Source organism: Pituophis catenifer, unplaced genomic scaffold, assembly GCF_029215685.1.
Source record: "Pituophis catenifer annectens isolate HBS135680 unplaced genomic scaffold, rPitCat1.0.hap2 SCAF_4, whole genome shotgun sequence".
NCBI lineage: Eukaryota > Metazoa > Chordata > Lepidosauria > Squamata > Colubridae > Pituophis > Pituophis catenifer.
The window spans coordinates 128,239,636-128,263,945 of NW_027256884.1; the positions used below are offsets into that span (position 1 = coordinate 128,239,636).

Here is a 24,310-nt window from a genome sequence, read left to right on the forward strand (position 1 = left end):
CGCTCTCTACATGGGGCTCCCCTTGAGGAGCACCCGGAGGCTCCAACTGGCGCAGAGTGCGGCCGCGCGGGTGGTAATGGGAGCGACATGGCGTTCCCATGTAACACCTCTCCTGCGCGAGCTGCACTGGCTCCCGGTGGTCTTCCGGGTGCGCTTCAAGGTTTTGGTTACCACCTTTAAAGTGCTCCATGGCTTAGGACCCGGGTACTTGCGGGACCGCCTACTACCACCAATAGCCTCCCACCAGCAGGTACGCTCCCATAGAGAGGGGCTCCTCCGGGTGCCGTCAGCCAAACAATGCCGACTGGCGGCCCCCAGGGGGAGAGCCTTCTCTGTGGGGGCACCTACTATCTGGAACGAGCTCCCCCCGGAGATACGGAGGATCCCGGATCTGCGCACCTTCCGCCATGCCTTAAAGACCTTACTATTTCACCAGGCCGGCCTGGCCTAATTTTCCCCCTCTTTTATAAAAGATTTTTAAAATTTTAAATATCTTTTAGTATTTATATATTCAATTTTAAATTGGTTTTAAAAGTTTGGGGTTTTAAATTTGTCAGGGCCAAAATTATTTAATTTGATTTTATTCTATTTTTTAAATTTTGTATTGCATGTGTTTTTATTGTTTGGCTGTGCACCGCCCTGAGTCCTTCGGGAGTAGGGCGGTATAGAAATCTAATAAATAAATAAATAAATAAATAAATAAAACATTAAATATGCTTTCAGTTTTCTCTGCTGTGGGAAAAATGTAGTCGTGTTTCTCTTTCAAACATGTATTCCCTTCCCTGGACCACTGGAAAGATCAAAGCTGTCTTGCTTTGTCTTGGTGGGCGTGGCAGGGGAAGGATACTGCAAAATCCCCATTCCCACACCACTCCTGGGGGAAGGATATTGCAAAATCCCCATTCCCAGCCCATTCCTGGGGGAAGGATACTGCAAAATCCTCATTCCCACCCCACTCTGGGGGGAAGGATATTGCAAAATCTCCATTCCCTCCCCACTCCTGGGGGAAGGTTACTGCAAAATCCCCACTCCCACCCCACTCTGGGGCCAGCCAGAGGTGGTATTTGCCGGTTCTCCGAACTACTCAAAATTTCCGCTACCGGTTCTCCAGAACCTGTCAGAACCTGCTGGATTTCACCCCTGACCGCGATCATCAATGGGTGGATAACCATTCCTAGCACCACTGGCTTCTCCCATGAATTTGCACGCATCACATGGCCAAAGTAACTCAGACGTAATTTTATGACGTACCTAGCAGATTAATCTTGTTTTAGAGCGTATATTTTCAACACTGGTGGTACTCAGCCGGTTCAGGAAAATCCGGTAGTTGTGACCTGCGGGTGGGCCAACCCACACGCCCCGGTGCTATGCCGTCCTGTTTAGCCACGTTTTCTAAGTCGTGTGCATGCGTGCAAGCCGCGTGCGTGAGCCGTGCACGTATGCGGAAGGCACGCTCTCACATTTTCGGTCCACGGCGAAGCGGTGGTAAAGTTAACGTAAAACCCATCTCTGTGTTCTGCGCCAGCTACGGACCCCAAACAACGCAGCACACGCAAAGTCTGTACAAACCTTAGTTTACTAAATTAAATCAGTCTTTTTCAAACAAAGGCTGTTAATTAACTTTCTTAACAGCCTACAAGAATCCAAAGAATAAATAATCGTAATCTTACTATGGTTGGCAGAATGCCCAGAAGCAATTTGCAGAGAACTAAGATCAAGACGCGAAGGAGAGTGAACGAAGTTGTTCCCTGCAAATTGCTTCAGTTGGCGTTCCTCCTTAAATAGGCTAAGGGAGTGGCCAATTAGCCAAAAGCCTTACTCTCGAGGAGACCTCCTCCTGAGGAGCCACTCCTGCCTTTTGGCAGCTCTGCGCGCCCGTGCATCGAGAAGAGGCTCCTCCTCTTCGTCCTCTTCACTTAAGGGAGCTTCTGGAGCTTCTGAAGGCCTCTGGCACCACATCTTCTCCAGCCTCCTCACTGTCCGACTTGAGTGCCAGCTGCACAGGCTGCTGGCGCAGCACCACACCAGCCTCCTCGCTGTCTGAATCAGCTATTAGCTGCACTGACGGGCCACAACACTCTGATTTTCAATATCCTTTTTTTTTTTTTTTTTCATCTAAGGTCTCCTAATTTCCTTCTAGGATGGAAATATTTCTCTCCTGCAGACCTTCAACATCCGAATTCCCTCAACGTCGCTCTTGGTCACCCTCGATAGGTGTGTGATTTGCAACCCCCTGAATTGAAAGTCTCACTTCATTGCTTCCTCGCTCTCGATTTGTAGACTTGTGGGGGGGTGGATTTTGCCAGATTTTGTTTTTTTGTTTTTTTGCTAGAATTCCTATCGTGCGAAACCGAAGCCCTGGACGCACTCTGGAATTGGCAGAGGAATTCTTTTTATTATTATTATAGCCGGGCTAAAATACAATGATTTGGCCAGCAAAATAAGACTCCGAAAATGCCCTTTCTTGGCCCTCTACATCTCATCCGTGAACTTCATGGATGTACTCCATATAGAGCATCATCCATCCATGGTTCCATAACGCTTCACTCTTCTGGTTACGTCAACATTGGTCAGTAATAACATCCGGTCCCATCTGGATTTGACTCTGAAATTTTCAGCGTCCAACGGCCATACCAGAGAGAAACAAAAGTTGTTATCCACAAAGGAGAAATTTCCTGACAGTGAGAACAATTAATCAAGTGGGACAACTTGCCACCAGAAGTTGTAAATGCTCCAACACTGGAAATTTTTAAGAAGAGACTGGACAGCCATTTGCCTGAAGTGGTGTAGGGTTTCCTGCCTAGGCAAGGGGTTGGACTAGAAGACTTCCAAGGTCCCTTTTCCAACTACGTTATTCTGTTATTCTATTCTCCAAAGCACCTGAAGGTAGGACAATGTTGTGGCTCCGTTATCTGAGCCTGTGTCATCGGCAGGAGAGGACTCCGAGAGTGAAGGAGAGGAGTTGGCAAGGCCTGCCTCTCCAGGACCCTCCTCTCTGGCAATGCCTTCGGTGTCCGCCGAAGGGCAAGAGATAGGGCCGGGGCCAAGCATGTCCATGCAGCCACCGATGGACAGTGATGAGGGTAATGAGTCTTGGCTGGATCCACGCCAGCGTCGCAGAGATAAGCACGCGCAACAGAAGGAAAGGTGTGCCGAGATTAGGCTGAGTCACTGGACCACACCCCACAGGGTATAAAAGGGAGCGTGGTGGCCAGTCAAACCTTGTGACGAACAAAGCTGAAAGCTTCCACGCCATTCTGCATTGCCGGACTTTTGGCTATAGACTTTGCTGGATTATCTCTGGACTTGATTAACTCCGTAATTATTGAGCTGTTTCTTTTGATGTACCAGGAGTGGGGAGAAGTTATCTCTCCTCTTCGTAAATAATAAACTCTTGGCAGGCAGCCACTAGGTTGTTGCCAAGTTCCGTTATCATAAGGAAAAGGATTTTGTCGGCTGGTTTGGTCTTTAACTCTTGAACGTCTGTTGGTGTGTGTGCGTGTGGGTGGGGGACAGAACAGACAAGAAGCAATGGATGGAAACGAATCAAGGAGAGAAGCAACTGAGGACTAAGGAGAAAGTTCTTAACTGTTAGAACAATTAACCAGTGGAACAACTTGCCTCCAGAAATTGTCGATGCTCCAACACTGGAGGTTTTCAAGAAGAGATTGGACAACCATTTGTCAGAGATGGTATATAAGGTCTTCCCACTCCGTTTAGGTGGTCCTCGGCTTACGACTGCAATTTCGTCCAAAATTTCTGTTGCTAAGTGAGACGTTTGTTAAGTGAATTTTGCCCCATTCACGGCCTTTCTTGCCACGCATCAGTCTGCTGAGCCACCAGGCCTTTCTAAACGGGCCTGGTGGCTCAGCAGACTGATAGCACTGTGATTAACACCAGCTGCTTGCAATTACTGCAAGTTCGAATCTCACCAGGCTCAAGGTTGACTCAGCCTTCCATCCTTTCTAAGGTGGGTAAATTGAGGACCCAGTTTGTGGGGGGCAATAAGCTGACTTTGTATAAATATACAAAAGGATGAAGGCTATTGCTTAACGCATTGTAAGCCGCCCTGAGTCTCCGGAGAAGGGCGGCAAATAAATCAAATTAAAAAAAGAAAAAGAAAAAGTGGATCACTGCAACTGTTTAAGTTAGTAACTTAACTTAGTAGCTTCAGTTAGTAGCTGTATGCAACGAAATTTCATTTTAATGTATGCCGATTAGTGTACATTCAAAGTGACAATAAAGTTATTATTTTATTTATTTATTTCATTTATTAAATTTATATCCCGCCCTTCTCCCCAAAGGGACTCAGGGCGGTGAACAGCCGAGAATTAAAATAACATACAATATAAAAGTTAAAATTTTAAGGGCCTTGATAGTACAGTGGTCTAAGGCACCCTGTTATTAAGCTGGTTATTAAGACCAGCTGCCTGCAATTACTGCAGGTTCGAATCTTACCAGGCTCAAGGTTGACTCAGCCTTCCATCCTTTCTAAGGTAGGTTAAATGAGGACCCAGTTTGTGGGGGCAATAAGCTGACTTTGTATGAATATGCAAAAGGATGAAGGCTATTGCTTAACGCACTGTAAGCCGCCCTGAGTCTCCGGAGAAGGGCGGCATATAAAGCAAATTAAAAAAAAAAAATTAAAAATAAATTAAATTAAACGGCCGCCCCAATTTAAAACCCCTAGCAATACAATTAAAAAACTCTATTCTATTCTATTCTATTCTATTCTATTCTATTCTATTCTATTCCAGCAGTAGTTGAGAGTAGAATCTTAGGGCTGGAAAGGGACTTCAGAGGTCCTCTAGACTAACCCCTTGCTTGACAAAGCAGTAACTGAACGTAGAATTTTATGGCTGGAACCTCAAGAGGTCTTCTAGACTAATCCTTGACAAAGGAGTAAGTGAAAGTAGACTAACCCCACGCTCAAGGCAGGAGATTTTATATCATGTTGGTCAAATGGTTGTCCAGTCTATTTTTGAAAACCTCCAGTGTTGGAGCATTCCCAACTTCTGGTGGCAAGTAGTTCCACTGATTAATTGTTCTCACTGTCAGGAAATTTCTCCTTAGTTCTAGGTTGCTTCTCTCCTTCATTAGTTTCCATCCATTGCTTCTTGTCCTGCCCTCAGGTGCTTTGGAGAATAGCTTGACTCCCTCTTCTTTGGGGCAGCCCCTGAGATATTGGAAGACTGCTATCATGTCTCCCCTATTCCTTCTTTTCATTAAACTAGACATACCCAGTTCCTGCAACCGTTCTTCGTATGTTTGAGCCTCCAGTCCCCTAATCCTCTTTGTTGCTCTTCTCTGCACTCTTTCTAGAATCTCCACATCTTTTTTTACAAAATGGCGTCCAAAATTGGATGCAGGATTCCAAGCACGGTCTCATCAAAGCATTATCAAGTGGCAAAGGTAGTCCTCATCTTACAACAGTTCACTTAGTGACCGTTCAAACTTACGTCACTGAAAAAAAGTGATTTATGACCGTTTTTCACCCTTACAACCATTGCGGCATCCCCCACGGTGACGTGATCCGAATTCAGACGCGTGGCAACCGGCTCATATTTATGATGGTCGTAGAGTCCTTGCCGGGGGGGGGGTGTCACGTGATCCCCTTCTGCGACCTCCTGACAAGCAAAGTCAAATGGGGAAGCCCAATTCACTTAACGATGGTGGCAAGGAAGATCGTAAAACGGGGCAATGTTCACTTACCGTATTTTTCAGACTGTAAGACGCACCGGAGTATAAGACGCACCAAGGTTTTGAAGAGGAAAACAAGAAAAAAAAATAAGTGTTTGGCCTCCGCATGTCCGGTTTTGCCCTCCCTGGCGTCCAGGAGCACTCTGCAAGCCTCCCAAACCCTCTGCCTATCCCGTTTTTGGAAAAAATGGGCAAAAACGGGATGCGAAGAGCATTTGGGGGGCCTGCAGAGTGCTCCTGGGGTCTGGGGAGGGCAAAAACACGATGCGTGAGGGGGGTTCGGGAGGCCATAAACGGGTCCGTTTTTGGCCTCCCAAACCTTCCACGTGTCACATTTTTGCCCTCCCCAGCCCCCAGGAGCACTCTGCAGGCCCCCCAAATCCTCTGCGCACCCCGTTTTTTTGCAAAAATGGGACATGCGGGGCAGGGTTTTGGGAGACCAAAAATGGCTATATTCGGTGTATAAGATGCACCAACATTTCCACCTTCTTTTAGGGGGCAAAAAAGTGCGTCTTATACTCCGAAAAAGTACGGTAACTGTGTCACTTAGCCAGAGAAATTTTGGGTTCAATTGTGAGTCGTACGTCGAGGACTACCTGTATCAACACTTTGCGTGACCTTGATCCTATCCTTCTGTTAATGCAACGTCGAGGACTACCTATATCCATGATGGCGAACCTATGGCACGCGTGCCACAGGTGGCACGCGGAGCCATGTTGCCTGGCACGCCAGCTCAGCTCCGGTGTGCATGCGTTGGAGTCTCTGGAGGCTGAGGACAGCAAAAAAGTCACTTCCTGTCCAACCAGAAGTTGGGAAACGGGCCGTTTTGGGCCTCCGAGGGGGTGGGGAAGGCTATTTTCGCCCTCCCCAGATGCATAGAGAGGATCTGGAGCCAGGTGAGAAAGAAAAACGGGCCTACCAGGCCATCGTGTGCTAGGAGCGGGGGGAAGGGGGGGTCGCATGCGCGAAGTGGGGTGCATAGAATTATGGGTGTGGGCACACGTGCACGCGAACCTCCCCCGCCCCCCCCTTCCTGGCACGCGATGGCAAAAAGGTTATACATCACTGACCTATATCAACCCTTTGCATGACCTTGATCCTATCCTTCTGTTAATGCAACCTAAGTCAAGGCCAGGGTGTCATGGCGGGCACAATGACATCATAGATGTGCAATGACATCATGGATGGCTCATACCAGGTGACCAGGATTGTCAATTCTGGTCAGCAGAATTAATGTGGGAGCTATTGGGGGCTTTTTAATAGTTCAAAATGGACTAAAATTTTCCAAAATGGAGCGGAAAAATTCCCATGAGTGGATTCTAACCACTGTTTCCAATGCAAACTCCAGATAGGTGGCCTACAACTCCCAGAATTCCCTAGCCACAAGGCCAGCGCTGAGAATTCTGGGAGATCAGATCCACACATCTAGAAATCATTGGGACGCACAAAGCTGGCTAGAAACTGGATATTAAAATGCCTTGCAGATGTTGTGGGATGGCAACGCACGACATCTCACACCAGAGGCTGGGCCTCGCTGGAACTCCTACTTTCAATATGGTTGTCCAGTCGATCCAGAACGTTCCGCGGCCTCTTCGTTTTCCAAAAGGCCGAGAAAAATGCATTTAGTCCCGTTTCTCAACATGTTTTTAAAACCACTTGTTTCTGAACCGTGGCCACTTTAAGAAAGGGTGGACTTCAACTCCCAGAATTCCCCAGCCAGCCATGGCTGGCTGGGGAATTCTGGGAGTTGAAGTCCATACCACATAAAGTGGATAAGGTTGAGAAATTCTGATCTAGAAATTAAAAGTTCAAGTACAATCATAATTAAAATCCCAGGAGGAATAGAAAAAAGGACTGAGCATAGGAGGGTCTTTCAGATATCGGTTGAGTCCTCCATCGATGGAGATTTGAGAGAGGAGGCCTGCACATTTGAAGGGTGGACTAAGTGATCTCGGTGGCCCCTTCCAACTCCACCATCCTATAATTCAATCGTAAGATAATAACAAAAGGGGAAGAAGCTCCAAAAACGAATATAAAACAGGAAGGTTTGTGGACATGACCCATTCCTTGGGATAACAGATGGTTTTTGAGCTAAAATCCCCTTGGGGGATTTTACGGAGATCCTCCATATCTCCGGAGATACGGATCTGCGTACCTTCCGTCACGTGCTCAAGACTTTCTTATTTCATCAAGCTGGCCTGACCTAAGTCTTTCCCCTTTTTAAATGGAAATTTTAAATTTGGTTTTAAATTATTGGGGTTTTTAAATTTGTTCAGCCAAATTACTTAATTCGTTTTATTTTATTTTAAATTTTGTATTTTTATGTTTTATTCTATGGCTGTTCACCGCCCTGAGTCCTTCGGGAGTAGGGCGGTATATAAATTCAATAAAATAAAATAAATAAATAAATAAATATCTTTCTTGGAACTTTCCAAGAAAGTAGATCCATTTTATTTTACTTGCTTGGAATTCCCTCCTGTTATTATGCAATGTCCCCAAATACGGGGAATGTAGTGAGCAGAAACCTAGAGGAGAGGGAAGAAGGAAAAAAAAGATTTATTTCATTTAAAACGGAAATTTTTTTAAAAGATAGAAAATGTACAAATTCAAGCTTGTTGAGTTGAGAGATGGGACTCTGGCGCCATCTAGTGGTTCGTTTGATAAAATCAGAATAACAGAGTTGGAAGGGACCTCGGAGGTCTTCTAGTCCAACCCCCTGCTCGAGCGGGAAGCCCTAAACCCGTGATGGCGAACCTATGGCACGCGTGGCACAGGTGGCACACGGAGCCATATCAGTGTGCACGCGAGCTCAGCTCCAGCTGATTTTCGGGCCTTCTGGCCCCACTAGAAGTCGGGAAACAGGCTGTTTCCGGCCTCCGGGGGGGGGGAGGCCCTTTTTTGCCCTCCCCAGGCTCCTAAAAAGGCTCTGGAGGCTGGGGAGAGCGAAAAACGGGCCTTCTGGTCTCACTGGAAGTCAGCAAACAGGCTGTTTCTGGCCTCTGGAGGGTCTCTCTCTGGGGGGGTAGGGAAGGTCATTTTCGCCCTCCCCAGGCTCCTAGAGAGCCTCTGGAATCTGGGGAGGGTGAAAAATGGGCCTACTGGGCCCACCGTGCCATCACATGCCAAAAGTGGGGGGCGGGGGGCATGCACATATGTGGCGGGGCAGTGCACATAGAATTATGGATGTGGGCACACACGGGTGTGACCCCTCAGGCTCCCCCTGCTTTTGGCACACGATGGCAAAAAGGTTAGCCATCACTGCCCTAAACTATTTCAGACAAGTGGTTGTCCAATTTTTTTAAAAAAAACCTGCAGTGTTGGAGCACTCATAACTTCTGGAGGCAAGTAGTTCCACGGATTAATTGTTCTAATTTCTCTTTAGTTCTAGGCTGGGTCCGTTTTTAATGACCTTCCATCTCTTACTTCTTGTCCTGCCTTCAGGTGTTTTGGAGAACAGGTTGAACCCCCAACTCTCTGTGACGGCCCCCTCAAATATTGGACGCACGGCTGGCTGGGGAATTCTGGGAGTTGAAGTCCCCACGTCTTGAAATAGCTTAGATTGAAAATACAGGATGGCCAGATTGAAGAAAAAGGCTTTGATTATTACAAAAAAAAAATTCCTCTTGGGGTTGAACGCAACTTCTAAGTGATTTTATGACATCTTTGTTGTTTTGGGGGCAATGATACAGGGAGTCCTCCACTTACAACAGGTTGCTTAGCAACCGTTCAAAATTAAGACGGACCCAAAAAGAATCCAGATTTGAAGTTCTGTGGCTGAGCCGTCCCCTCCCAGTCATATAACCCTACTTTGGTGAGCCACTTAATTAATGACCAACAACTTATGATCATAGTTCTGGGCTCCATTATGGTCATATGTCGAGGATTTATCGAAGTGATTTCACCGGTTAGGAAATTTTACTTCGAGATAAACTACTATAATGCTCTCTACATGGGGCTCCCCTTGAGGAGCACCCGGAGGCTCCAACTGGTCCAGAATGCGGCCACGCAGGTGATTACGGGAGCGACATGGCGCTCCCATATAACACCTCTCCTGCGCGAGCTGCACTGGCTCCCGGTGGTCTTCCGGGTGCGCTTCAAGGTGTTGGTTCTCACCTTTAAAGCGCTCCATGACTTAGGGCCAGGGTATTTACGAGACCGCCTTCTGCTACCGATAACCTCCCACCGGCCAATACGCTCTCACAGAGAGGGCCTCCTCAGGGTGCCGTCAGTCAAGCAATGTCGACTGACGACTCCCAGGGGGAGAGCCTTCTCTGTGGGGGCACCCGCCCTCTGGAACGAGCTACCTCCCGGAATACGAATGATCCCGGATCTCCGCACTTTCCGTAAGGCCCTGAAGACGTTTTTATTTCAGCAAGCCGGCCTGGCCTGAATAGGTTTTATGGGTTAGCTTTTTAATTGTATAGCTTGGGGTTTTAAATTGGGGCGGCCGTTTAATTTAATTTATTTTTAGTTATCTTAACTTTTATATTGTTATTTTAATTTTCGGCTGTTCACCGCCCTGAGTCCCTTCGGGGAGAAGGGCGGGATATAAATTCAATAAATAATAATAATAATAATAATAATAATAATAATAATAATAATAATAATAATAATCGAAGTTAAAACGTGTTAAAATGAGCCACACCGTGGTTTAGCTTCCAAGCCCAATTAGAACGACAGCGAATCTTTTACTGCTACAACCAACAGCTCAGACCAAAATAGCAAATTCACGTTTTATTTCTGCATGGAAAAGAAACTATACCAAAAAAAAAAAAAAAAAAAATCATTTCCCCCACCTTCTTTTGGCCAAAAATATTTCCAAAAAGGTTTTGTAGCAATTCTACATTAAAAAAAAAAAAAAAGTTTCCAAATTTCAGAGCCCATTGTTTGCTCGTTTACCAAGTTATCGTGGAAGTCATTGGTAATTCATCAGAAAAATAAACCTAGCTGGCCATCGCTTTTACAAAGTCTTAGTTTTCATAAGAGAACTTAATTCATTTGTGGAAGGGGTAAAAAAAAAAACAACCCACAGTCTTCTGTATGGGTTCAAATCGGTTGGAAAAGGGACCGAGAAGAACAAGTCAAACAAACCTTGATGAATAAAAGGGAGCTGCAATTCTGAAAACAGTCCCCGGATTCACAAAATTTCTTTTTTCTGAAATAACATTAGAAGCCTCGTAGAAATGATAACTTTAGTTCAGCTAACTGGGTCAGTCCTCAGGTTTAAAAACCCTTGGTATAGACTAAGGAGTGTCCAACCTTAAGTCACTTTAAGACTTTTGGACTTCAACTCCCAGACTTGTGGACTTCAACTCCCAGAATTCCTCAGCCATGGCTGGCTGGGGAATTCTGGGAGTTGAAGTCCACCAGTCTTAAAATGGCCTAAGATTGGACATCTCTGGTCTATTAGACCTTTAGAAGAATCTCAGACCATTTTTCCCCCCTCTTAGCAAAGGGTTCAAGAGATGGAAAAGTACATGCTCCGCAGCATAGCTTAGGTCAAAATTAAATTCTTCTTTTCTTGGGCCTGGAATTTTGGGACAGAGGAACGAAATTAACAATCAATACACACTTTTTTTTTTCTTTAGGAACTGGCTTTTCTTGGCAATAAACCAAGGAAGAACTCGAGTGCTTTATATGCCCAGCTGCAAAAACAGAGCTGGTTAAATTATCTGCGACTCCTTTCACAACAGGCCTACAACGTAAGGGGCTCTACTACTTCAAGTAGGGGTGCGGAATGGACTCTTATTATTATTATTAATTTTCTTTTAGAAGGCCAAATGATGCATCTCAACCACGCCGGTGGTCCACACTACCCCTCGTTTCGGTTAAGTCTCTTGGACCTCTTCGGAATTGCGAGGAGGAAGAAACTCCTCTTGAAATTCGGCTTTCTCCGGATAGAGTTTCATGTAAGTGTCCACCATTAAGTCCAAGTCGTGTTTGATGTCAAAGTTTATGTTCAACAGGGCCAAGTTACTGGAACGTTGCTCGGTCACCGTGTTCTTGAGGTAGGCCTTCAGACGCCGTCTGCCGATCTCGAACTTCTCGTTCTCCACTTTCATGATGGGCAGGATGCAAAGGACCTTCAGCAAGGAGTAGACGTTGGGGAAAAACTTGATGTCGGGTAGGTGGAGGGTCTCGTGGATGGTGGTAGGGAGTTCGATGTCCTTTCCGCGGTGTTTCCACTTGATTCTCCAGCAGTGAAGCTCCGCGGAGAGGGTATCCGGGTTCGTGAGGTCATTCTTGTACATATCGGCATGATGTTCCTCAGAGGTATTGAATTTGAGCTGCCCCATGACCGAAGGCACTAGAGACAAGCACTTGAGGGCCTTCAAGTGCTGTTCTGAGAAGATATCCTTCAACTCCTGGATGATGTGCTCCACCGTTGGGATGCTGAGGACTTCTTTGTAGTAATTCTCCGGAGTGATCTCAGAATCCATATTTCCCTGTTGGGCTCGGTAAAATTTCCCGGGCAATTTAATGGGGAGATCCAGCTTGGAAGCTAAGTTGGTGGCTTCCTCAAACCAGAACTCATGATACACCTCGATGTTCTCCATCACCTCGTTGAGGGAATGCAAGACGGCGGTCAAGCTGCTGGCTGCGAAGAAAACGTCGGACGTTTGGCCCTGGAGATTCTTTCCAAAAGCTCTGGTAAACGAGAGAACGTTCTTGATGATGACCACCGTGACGACAAAGTCAAAATTCGCCAGGGCCATGGAGAGAATGTTCGCTTGTCCCACCAGGGAGCTGTTCCACGCCACGGAAGTGTCGTTGACGCCGTCCAAGCAGAGCACCAGAGCTTGGAGAAGGTCAACCACGATCTCAAAGCTGTCGTGGCGTCCCGTCCAGTGAGAACGGGCGATCTCCTTCAGCGAATTCCCTTTCTCTTCAGTGTTATGAAAGAGGACGGAGAGGATGTTGTCCAGCCCGGCTGACATCTGAGGGGATCGCAGGAAGAACAAGCAGACTTCCTCCATGGTTCCCAGCGCCACCGAAATGCCCAGGACGGGAACCGATTTGGCTAACCAGAGGTTCAAGGCACATGAAGAAGACAATGTATAAATGGCCTGAGGATACTTTTCCAAAATCCTCGTGGCCACGGTCTTCATTTTAGAAGCAAACCCGCTGGAAACGACGTAGGCCTGACCTCGACAATACTCCATGTTTAAGCCCCACTTTTCGGTAATGGTGGTGTGGAACTTCACCGCTAAGATTTCCGAGTCGGCTTCGTAAGGTAAGAAGCCGACAAATTCTTCTCGCAAGTTGTGAGCGTCGTCCACAAATCTCACCAGGATGGGCAAGTGTTCCTCGCCAGCCAAGTCCACCACTTCGTCGGTGACGATGGAGAAAAACTGAGAGTCCCTCACTTCCCTCAGCATTTCTTCTCGCACACAATTCTCACAAATCTCCAGCATTTGTTTCTGTTGGGTTTTGGAGCAATAGGCCAGGTTTACGGCCGTGGTCTCGAACTGTTTCCTCAGAACTTCGTCTCCGGAATTGATCCGGAATTCCAAGAGGGCTTGGAAATTATCCGGGGTGAAAATTCCTTCGGGAAGCTCGTCGGCATTGTGGCCATCCAGAGGGATGTTTTGTTTGCCCATGAGAATTAAAATCTCAAATAACGATTTGAGGTAATCCTTGTTTTCCCGCTCTTCCTGGGTTAACGGGATGTCATCGTCGGTCGGCTCCTCTCGGCCTTCTTCTGAGGCTGGATTCTGGACGTCGTTCTTGGATTCGGAGTTGGTCTTTTCTTGTTCAAAAGTTTCGTCAACTAGGGAAATTGGAAGAGTTTATTTAATATTAACCCGCTAGTGATACCAAAACATTCTCTTCAAACTACTGAGAGGTTAAAACACTTTAATTGTATCATTTGTTTTTATCCCATCTTATTACTATAAAAGTAACTCAGGTGGCTAAGACGTACTGTGTTTACTACACCTTCCTCCTTTTCCCCACAACAACCTTGTGAGGTGGGCTAGGGAGAGAGAGAGAGGGGGGGAGGAGGAAGGGAGAGAGAGAGAGGGAGGGAAGGAGAGGGAGAGAGAGAGAGAAAGAGAAAGAGAATGATTGGCTTGAAGTCAGTCAGCTGGCTTTCGTGCCAAAGGCGGGACTACAACTCACTGTCTCTTGGTGATTGGGCCAAAGTCAGTCAGCTGGCTTTCATGCCTAAGGCGGGACTAGAAGTCGTCATCTCCTGGGGATTGGCCGAGAGTCAACCAGGGAAGGAGGGAAGGGAGGAGGGAAGTGAAAGAAAGAGAAAAGAGGGAGAGGAAGGAAGGAAGGAAGATAGGAAGGAAGTAAAAGAGAAAAGGGGAAGGAAAGAAGGGAGGGACAGAGGGAAGGGAGGCGGGAAGTGAACGAGAGAGAAAAACAGAAAGGAAGGAAGGTAGGAAGGAAGTGAAAGAGAAAAGGGGAAGGAAGGAAGGAAGAAAGGATGGAAAAGCGAGAGGGAGGGCGAAAGGAAAAAAGGAAGGAAGGGAGAAAAGAAAGGAGGAGGAAAGTGAAAGAGAGAGAAAAGGGGGGGAAGGAAGGGAGATAGGAAGGAAAAGAGAAAAGAGGGGAAGGAAAGAAAGAAGGGAGGGAGGAAAGGAAGGAACAGAGGAGGGAAGTGAATGAGAAAGAGAAAGGGAAAGGAAGGAAGTGAAAAAGGGGAAGGAAGGAAGGAACAGAGGAGGGAAGTGAACGAGAGAGAAAGGGAAAGGAAGGAAGTGAAAAAGGGGAAGGAAGGAAGGAAGAAAGGAGGGAGGAAGGAAAGGAGGAAAGAAGTGAAAGAGAGAGAAAGGAGGAAGGGAGAGACAGCTATATATATATTTTTGAAAACTTTCTAAGAATTCCGAGGAGCAAAGACACCAGTGGGAAAGATAAGGGAAAACAGGATGCCCATACCAAATCCTACCTTAACTGGTCCTGTGGAGAATAAGGAAGATAATTTTGATGGACATATTCAAGTAATATCACCCATTCAAAGGGGGTGATGGGTTTGAAACATACTTTAAGTCCTGGCAAACAAGATAACATTCAACTCATCTTTAAAAAAAAGTAGTTTTAGCTTTCTCAAGAAGCTGACTCCCTGATCTGGCCTACCCCGGGAGGCTGATGTAAAATCAACTCCACAGGAAGGCTAAAACTAGATTTAAAGATCGCTTGAAGGCGGGAGATACTTCTAATGTGATCTACTGGATCCCCTGCATGGATTGTTCCTGTGACTTATGTACAGTAGGAAGATAACCACCAGATTGCAAGATCACAAGCAAGCGGTCAGATGAGGAGATCCAAACTTATTGGTAGCCTCACACTGCAGCAAACAAGGACATACAGTAGTGGGAAAAGTGTATTTTTGGGAAAAGTGTATTTTTGAGGTTTGATGGCTAATAACACCACTTTTTGGGGGGCAGTTTCAAGATAATCCTATTCCACTGCTGGAATGGCCTAGGAATAGCCCAGACCTTCACCCAATTGAAAATCTATGGAGCCGACAAAAGAAACTGGTTAGTCAGAAGCGGCCCAGCAATCAAACCCAGTTAATAGAAGCCATCATTCCATCTTGGTTTCACGTGATAACAGCTGCAGAACTAAAAGACTTGATTCAGTCCATGGGAAGACGTTTTAAGGGCGTAATTCATGCTAAAGTTTACCCAACTAAGTATTAATGATAATTTTTGTATACCTTGTTTTTTCTATGTGTTTCATTTTTCTTCTTTATACTGTAACTGCTATTCTAATAGCAAATCCTTCTTAAAAGTTATTGCATGACATTCTTGATTAAATTATCTTTTCCATTGATATATAATTTTATGGTACTACTCCCCCCAAAAAGTGGTGTTATAAGCTAGTTTTAGAAAATACACTTTTCCCAAAAGGTTTCCACGATTTTGGCCACTACTGTACATTCAATTTCTCAGCTACTAAGATTGTTGGCTGAGCAGGTACAAAAACAGCCAGGGAAGTGATTGAAGCCTGGGATGGGTTCGAAAGCTCAGAAGATTTAACTTCTGATTCCGGTGACTGACCCTGATGGGATCCTAAAACCATTTTACTGCACATTGTTACTGATGTACTACCCAATTCTAAAAAAATAAGTAGTTCAACTTACTCTTTTGCTGTTTTAATGTTCGTATTTCCTCTTCACTCTAGGGATTGAAAAGGGAGAGGTTTTTTAAAACGATGCATTTGAGAAGCATTTGAAGCACGATTCAAAGGAATCCTGTAGGCATTTTCTTCCTTTTTTTTGAAAAAAGTTTTTTTTTTTATTTTTTAAAACATAAACATAAAACACATCTTTTCCAAAACGAAGCATTGATCTGGTCACAAATTAATACAAACCACTAACAATTCTTAACTTCTAATTAACACAACTTAATATTTTACACAATTATTTCTCTAAGTTCTATCAATTATGCCATTATCCCAAAAACCCATTACTTAAATCTTAGATCCTAACCATTTTTCTCTTCCTTTTTGCTTAGATTGATATCTTTTAACAATATAAATCATTACAATTATTATAAACATTTAAGAAATATTATAACTATTACTCCCATTTTAATCATCTTCATTATTTTACAACATAATCATTTTTATTTCTTAGCTATTAACTCCAACATAATCATTTTATTTTACTGTTGAACTCATCATTATCATCTTTATTTCTTAGCTATTAACTCCAACATAATCATTTTATTTTACTGTTGAACTCATCATTATCATCTTTATTTCTATTGTTAAATTCAACTTATACATTTCATTTTTGCTGTTATTCCCAACATATTCCTCCCTATTTTTGCTGTCCCCCTGTAGGCATTTTCTGAACATCGACCGTTTGATTCTTGCCAGGGTTAACCTTTCAAAACAATAAACTGAATTCTTCTAGAAAAAAGAGCTGATATTATTTAGAGCACCACACAAACTTTCTGAACAGGTCAGTTTTAATTGAGTGCCGTTAATGCATTGCACAAAATGGCGGCATTATTCGAACGGGCACTATTCAAAATGATATTCCGATGGAAAAAATAGGATAATGGGTTCCAGCCTGATGGAAAGAGGCCACGAAATATTTTAAACACAGATTTTTATATGTATGTTAATGAAATATTACCAAAAGGGAGAAAAAGAATATGCTTGTCATTTAAATTTTAAGTTAACACAGTCACAGAGTAGTTACAGAAAGCAAAATTTAACAAAAGTTACACTGACAATAATGTTAAATTAACGTTTTTTTCTCCCTCTGACAGAATCTTTCTTTTGCTCGAGGAAGATTCTATTAAGAACAGAAACAAAAACACATTTTTGGCTGATCCATCGAACCATTGATGTGACATGAGAGACAGCTGCGGTTCCATGGGACAGGAAGGGAGGGAGGAGAAATGGAAGGAAAATGTATGTATGTATGTATGTATAATGGATGGACAGATGGATGGAAGAAAGGGAGGGAGGAGAGATGAGAAGGAGGAAGGAAAAAGAAATGGAAGAAAAATGTATGTATGTATGTATGTGAGGGAGGGAGGGAGGGAAGGAAGGAAGGAAGGAAGGAGAAATGGAAGGAAAATATGTAGGGAGGGAGGGAGGGAAGGAAGGAAGGAGGGAAGGAGAAATGGAAGGAAAATGTATGTATGTATGTATGTATGTATGTATGTGAGGGAGGGAGGAAGAAAGGAAGGAAGGAGAAATGGAAGGAATATATATGTATGTGAGGGAGGGAGGAGAAATGGAAGGAAAATATGTATGTATGTGAGGGAGGGAGGGAGGGAGGGAGGGAGGGAAGGAAGGAAGGAAGGAAGGAAGGAAGGAAGGAGAAATGGAAGGAATATGTATGTATGTATGTATGTGAGGGAGGGAGGGAGGAAGAAAGGAGAAATGGAAGGAATATATATATATATGTATGTGAGGGAGAGAGGGAGGGAGAGAGGAAGGAGAAATAGAAGGAAAATATTATGTATGTATGTGAGAGAGGGATAGAAGGAGAGAAGGAGAAATGGAAAGAATATGTATTTATGTATGTATGTATGTATGTGAGGGAGGGAGGAAGAAAGGAAGGAAGGAAAGAAGGAGGGAAGGAAGGAAGGAAGGAAGGAAGGAAGGAAGGGAGAAATGGAAGGAATATGTATGTATGTATGTATGTGAGGGAGGGAGGGAGGAAGAAAGAAAGGAAGGAGAAATGGAAGGAATATATATATATGTATGGGAGGGAGGGAGGGAGGGAGGGAGGGAAGGAAGGAAGGAAGGAAGGAAGGAAGGAAGGAAGGGAAGGAATATGTATGTATGTATGTATGTGAGGGAGGGAGGGAGGAAGAAAGAAAGGAAGGAGAAATGGAAGGAATATATATATGTATGGGAGGGAGGGAGGAGAAATGGAAGGAAAATGTATGTATGTATGTGAGGGAGGGAGGAAGGAAGGAAGGAGAGAAGGAGAAATGGAAGGAAAATGTATGTATGTATGTGAGGGAGGGAGGGAGGAAGGAAGGAAGAAAGGAGAAATGGAAGGAAAATATATATATGTATGTGAGGGAGGGAGGGAGGAGAAATGGAAGGAAAATATTATGTATGTATGTGAGGGAGGGATAGAAGGAGGGAAAGAGAAATGGAAGGAAAATGTATGTATGTATGTATGTATGTGAGGGAAGGAGGGAGGAAGGAAGGAAGGAGAAGGAAGGAAGGAAGGAAGAAAGGAGGGAGAGAGAGATGTACACACAGGGGAGGGAGAGAAGGAGGGACGAAGGAAAAGGACTGATTCTTTGAGACCCTTTTAGTTAGAATGAAGAGTTCAACTCTGGGAATTGAAGTCCACACATCTTAAAATCACGTTGGGGGGGAAAAAAGCAGATTTAGAAGATAGACGTCACTTTGAATTTACTGTCCGTGATCTATGTAGCCTGAGCCAAACCTACCAGCTCTTTAATCCTTTTGCGGTGCCTGCTGTGTGGGTTATTCAAATGGCTCGTCAAATCAAATATGGTGGGCACGGCGTTGTCACGTAAAACCGTCCGGTAGGGGCTCTGGAAAAGAAAAAAAGAACAAAGAAAAGGGGAGGAGGAAAGGGATAACGAAGGGAAGGGAGGGAAGGAGAAGAGGGGAAAAAGAAAAGGAAGGGGGAAGGGAAGGAGGAAAGGAGGGGAAAAAGAAAGGGAAGGGGGAAGGGAAGAGAGAAGAGAAGGAGGGGAAAAGAAGGAAAAAGGGGAAGGAAGGAAGGAGGAAAGGAGGGGAAAAGAAAGGGAAGGAGGAAGGGAAGGAGGGGAAAAGAAGGAAAAAGGGAAAGGAACGAAGGGAAGGGGAAAGGAGAGGTTTTGGTAATCTGTTATTTCTATTTTGCTCTCCCAATTTCCCTTCTCATTCATGTTACACCGTCAACAGCTTCCTTCCACTTACGCTCCGACATATCATGGAGGTTTCGAAATGCTCTGCGCACAGCCTGTAGTGCTTGTTCAGCTGATCAGGCGTCTTATCTTCCAGATCGACTCTTCGGCAGTTCTCCACCCATCGCTGGCACCTGCCAAAAGAAATAAAAATAAAAAAAGAGAGAGAGAGAATTCACATAAATAAAACATATTTTAGCAGCTCCTTGGAAGTTTTGCAGACCAACAGCTCCCAAGCCGGATGCCAAAAGAGGAGGGTTTATAATTTTGTACGGGGGGGAGTCCTTAACTTTCAACTGTTCGCTGAGACACCCTTCAAGGTTACAACGGCCCGGAAAAAAACTGATTTACGACCGTTTTTCATGCTTTACAACCTTGCAGCATCCCCCATATGGCCGTGGTTGCCCCAAAGGTGCTTTTTTTTCAGGAGGCAAATGGACTTTCTGGTTTTTTTTATTTTGAAGACGTTTCGCTTCTCATCCCAGAAGCTTCTTCAGCTCTGACTGGATGGTGAAGGATGGAAGGATTGATACTCCTTGCTGACAGCTGGTCATTGGCATCCTTTTTAGAGAGTCGTTGAGGCCACTTGGAGATTTGTCTGTTTCCTCAGGGTCACCTGAGTGGCGCAAATGCGTGTGGAGGCTAGGTGGGCAGGAGCTGAGGTAAGTACAGGCAGTCCTGTCCTTGATTTACAACACTTTGTTTAGTGACCGTTCGACGGCCGTGAAAAAAAAGTGACTTATGACCGTTTTTCCTCACTTACAACCGTGGTTAGCGTCCCCATGGTCATGTGATCCAAATTCAGACGCTTGGCAATTGACTCGTATTAATGACGGTTGAAGTGTCCCAGGTCATGCGACTGTCAGGGTTCCAAGTAATACACCCATAGCAAAGAGGACTCCGAGGCAGGTAGATTCCTCACAGAATACGTTTATTGGACATATCGTATTGGCACAGGCTGGTTTTCACCTAATTAAAAGTAAAAGTTTTTCCCCTTTCCCAAACAATTAGTCACATGGTCCAATCAAGGTGCCGCCTGGTTGCCTGGTAACTTCACTCCTCCTCTCTCCAGCCATCTGTGGGAATGACCTTGGTTCCCAGGAGAAAGTATTTTGTTTTGGCTACAAACCCCAACTATCTCTATTCCCCCCCGTCCCTACCCCTCAGCTCCAGCGTGGCAACACTGAAGCCTCAAAATGGCGTCTTCAGCAATCCCCTTTTGCGACTTTCCGACAAGCGAATTCAACGGGGAAGGCCGATTCACTGAACAAACCGTGTCACTAATTTAACAACTGTAATGATTCACTATAACGACCGTGACAAGAAAAGTCAAGTAAAAGGGGGCAGAACTCACTTAATAAACGTCTGTTTGCAGCATAAATTGCACTTGCAGTCGTTAAAAGTCGAGGAACTACCTGTCACCCCGTCCTGCAGCACGCGGGACTCGAACGTGTGGTGTCAGCTTTCCAGCTGACAAGCTCAGCATCTTTAACCACTGAGATATTTTGCCCCCATTTGGTTTTCAGATATGTATAAAATAAAAATAATAATTAAAAAGTAATAAATACATAAATTAAAAAGAAAAAAAAACTCCAAGGGCAGACCCATGGACCACTAGATCTTTTTCTAATGTCAGGTTTCTATGTTGGACTACAATACCCATTCCCAGCCTTGCGATTTGCACCTGTGCACAATGTTATTGCCTGTGAAAAAGGGGGCGGGGCTTGCACCCCATAGCTGTGCCCTTCATTCCCAGGACTGCCCCCTTGCAAACGCCCCTGATTTGACTCCATCCTAGCAATCGCTGGATTGTGGACTACAATGCCCATTCTCCAGCCTGGGACCACGACCCATGCCATCTGGGTGAGAACAGATCTGGAGATCTGTCAGGAAATGGACACTGTAGTTCTGGAAAACACCAGGGTAAGAAACAGGGGGAATGGATTATGTAGTCCAACAGCTCCGGGAAATGCGAATGGGCACCGTAGTCCAACAGATGTGGAAATCGCTAGGGTGGAAAATGGACATTGTCGTCTGATAGGTCTAGTAATTGGGGTAGGCAATGGGGCAGTGGAGTCTGAAAGATCTGGAAATCGGCAGGGTGGGGAACAGGAGGAATGGACTATGTAGTCCAACAGGTGTGGGAAAGGGGAATGGGCACTGTAGTCCAGCATATCTGGAAATCTTCAAAGTGGAAAATGGGCATAGTAGTCTGATATGTCTAGAAATCAGGCTGGCAAATTTACTCCGAATGTTCTGGAAATCAGCAGGGTGGGAAACAGGAGGAATAGACTATGTAGTCCAACAAGTGTGGAAAATGGGAATGGGCACTGTAGTCCAACATCTACAAACTCATCAGGCTGGGAAATGGCACCATAGTCTAATATATCTGGAAATCATCAGTGTGAGAAATGGGCATTGTAGTCGGCCAGCTCTGGAAATCAGCAGGGTGGGAAACAGGAGGAATGGACTATGTAGTCCAATAAGTGTGGGAACGGGGAATGGTCACTGTAGTCCAGCAGATCTGGAAATCTTCAAAATGGAAAATGGGCATTGTAGTCTGATATGTCTAGAAATCAGGGTGGCAAACGTACTCTGAAAGTTCTGGAAATCAGCAGGGTGGGGAGGAATGGACTATGTAGTCCAACAGGCATGGGAAATAGAAATGGGCACTGTAGTCCAACAGACCTGCCACTTGTCAGGCAGGGAAACCGCACTGTATCTGGAAACCACCAGCGGTGAGCAATGGGCATTGTAGTCGCCCAATGCTGGAAATCCTCAGGGTGAAGGATTAGGAGGAAATGGGCTTTGTAGTGCAACACCTCGGGGAACGGGCGCGGGCACTGTAGTCCCACAGATCTGGAACAAGAAGCACGAGCCTGGGGAGGAGTCCAAGCCGGGGCACGTGCAAGGGGGGGGGGGGCTTTGCAAAAATGACTCCGGGCGCTCCGCAGCCCGATGGGCTTTGTAGTCCCAACCCTTTTACCCACCGCCCCTACCCTTCGGGGAGCGATCCCCTGCTGGAAAGAGCCCCACCCCCGACCCGCGCTGGGGCTTCCCCGCGATGCACGCGTGGCAGAGAGCTCGACCCGGGTTTGCAAGAGCGTCACGTGGGAATGCAATCCCCGCTTGTTCCTCCGCCCCACCCCCCCTTTGCACTCGGACACGCGTGTTGCACTAACCGGGCGGGGTCCCTCGGGAAACGGAAGAAAGCCAGGTCGCTCTGGGTGCTTTTACGGGTGCAATTCGGGGCGGCGCAGAAGTTCGGCATCCTCGGGCGCGGCGGAGGCGGCGGCCCCTTTAAGAGCCCGCGCAGCAGCAGCGGACAGCGGCGGCAGGAGGACTCGCCGCCGCCACCGCCTCCTTCCCATCAGGCACCGCGCGCCCCTCGGCCGCTCCGCCAACCACCATCGAGGCGCAGGCGCGCATGCGCAGCTTCCCCCCGCCTCCCTGCCCAAGAGGGCGCTCGCGGGCGCCTTTTTTTTTTTTTTTAAACTACAGGCACTTACTGGACTTTAACGACGGCAAAGGAGCCCAACCTTTCCGTCGTTAAGCGAGACGCTCAAGGGAAAACGTTGCCCCGTTGGACGAGCTTCCTTGGCCACAGGGATGTCAAAGGAATCACCGAACTTGCAGTTGTTAAATAAGCACGGGTAGTCCTCGACGTACGGCCCAAACTTTCGGTCGTTAAGTGAGACACATGGGTTTTGCCCCGTTTGACGACCTTCCTTGCCAGGGATGTCAAATTGAATCGCTGCAGTTGTTAAAGTAAGCACAGGTAGTCCTGGACTTTAACGACCACAAAGGAGCCCAACCTTTCCGTCGTTAAGCGAGACGTTTAAGGGAAACGTTGCTCTGTTGGACGAGCTTCCTTGCCACGGGATGTCAAATGAATCGCCGCAGTTGTTAAATAAGTATGGGTAGTCCTTGACAAACGACCACAATTCGGCCCAAACTTTCTGTCGTTAAGTGAGACACATGGGTTTTGCCCCGTTTGACGACCTTCCTTGCCAGGGATGTCAAATTGAATTGCTGCAGTTGTTAAAGTAAGCACGGGTAGTCCTGGTCGTACGACCACAATTCAGCCCAAACTTTCTGTCGTTAAGTGAGACGCTTCATTGAGTTTTGCCCCGTTTGATGGCGTTTCTGGCCTCCGCTGTTAAGTCGATCAGTGCAGTTGATAAGTTAGTAACCCAGTTGTTAAGCGAATCACTGCAACTGTGAGTAACCCAGTTGTTAAGCGAATCACTGCAACTGGTAGTAACCCAGTTGCTACGTGAATCTGGCTTAATATTGACTTAGCTTGCCGGAAGGTCACAAAAGGAGATTGTGTGACCCTCCCGGGACACTGCAACCGTCATAAATACGAGTCAGTTGCCAAGCATCCGAATGTAAATCACGTGACCATGGGCATGCTACAACGGTCGTAAGTGTGAAACGCGGTCATGAGTCCCTTTTTCCCCATGCTGTCGTAACTTTGAACGGCCACTAAACAAACTGTTGCAAGTCGAGGACTACCCCTACTACCACCGCCACCGGCTGAGCTGCCTAAGTCTCAGTAGGAGACGGAGCTCTCCAACACAGGCACTACGGGCTTGCATCCCTGCTGTGGAGCATGGGACTTAGAGTCTCCAGGCTATTAGGCGTTTGCAAACGGGGGCTTTGTTTGAAGGAGCGATGCAAATTTTGGAATAAGGAGCAGGTTTCCTAGGGAGATGGATGGGATGGGAAGCAGGGCAGCCTATGGAAACCCCATTTTTGTTTTTAGATTTTTTGCATTTGCTCAAATTTATTTATTGAATTTATAGAATTTATATTGCTGCCTTAACAGAAAAAAAAAAGACCACATTTAAAACAATAAAAACTAACAAAAAGGGTCAAATAAATGCTGAAATTGCAAGGTGCATTGATGCATCCACTGGCCAAAGAACTTTGGATTTCACACCACAGCAAAAAAAAAAAAGCAACCAAATTTTGCGTGTTGAGTGCACAGGGTTAACCTGTCGTCTGAACACAGCCTTCCCATCACGCTTTAACTTGCGTGCATCCCTGTAAATCCACTAAAAACACGAAATAAGGAAAAAAATTCCACGTGCATTCCTTGCCTTCCTCCCCTACCTAGCGACCCGCAGAAGCAAAAGTTTGCAAATGCAATTTTTTTTTTTTTTTTTGCACGAAGGAAAAAAAAAAACCACCCGGGGAAGAATTGCACGCGGCGGCTGTCAAAGCTGCGCACGCGCACTCGGCCCCTACGATTCGGA

General features: G+C 45.8%; 2 protein-coding genes across 2 annotated transcripts in view; both read right to left on the reverse strand.

Moving 5' to 3' along the window:
- The window catches only part of WNT11 (Wnt family member 11), a 530,657-nt gene that overhangs the window by 103,073 nt on the left and 403,274 nt on the right, over positions 1-24,310 (reverse strand). The gene's annotated exons all lie outside the window — the stretch shown is intronic.
- THAP12 (THAP domain containing 12) lies at positions 11,121-22,334 on the reverse strand. Its single transcript, XM_070944082.1, has 5 exons — positions 22,232-22,334; positions 19,063-19,183; positions 18,585-18,692; positions 15,794-15,830; positions 11,121-13,471 (listed from the first exon to the last, which is right to left on the reverse strand). Exons 1-5 carry the CDS (start codon positions 22,318-22,320, stop codon positions 11,529-11,531), a joined length of 2,298 nt encoding a protein of 765 aa, XP_070800183.1. The 5' UTR covers positions 22,321-22,334; the 3' UTR covers positions 11,121-11,528.

What these genes read in the sequence shown, in the direction of transcription:
- THAP12 (XM_070944082.1), bottom strand. Translation starts at nt 22,320, where the DNA reads ATGCCGAACTTCTGCGCCGCCCCGAATTGCACCCGTAAAAGCACCCAG. An exon ending in TTCCCGAGGGACCCCGCCCG is followed by an intron (nt 19,184 to 22,231) that starts GTTAGTGCAACA and finishes TTCTTTTGGCAG; the next exon opens with GTGCCAGCGATGGGTGGAGA. An exon ending in GCAAAAGGATTAAAGAGCTG is followed by an intron (nt 15,831 to 18,584) that starts GTAGGTTTGGCT and finishes TTCAATCCCTAG; the next exon opens with AGTGAAGAGGAAATACGAAC.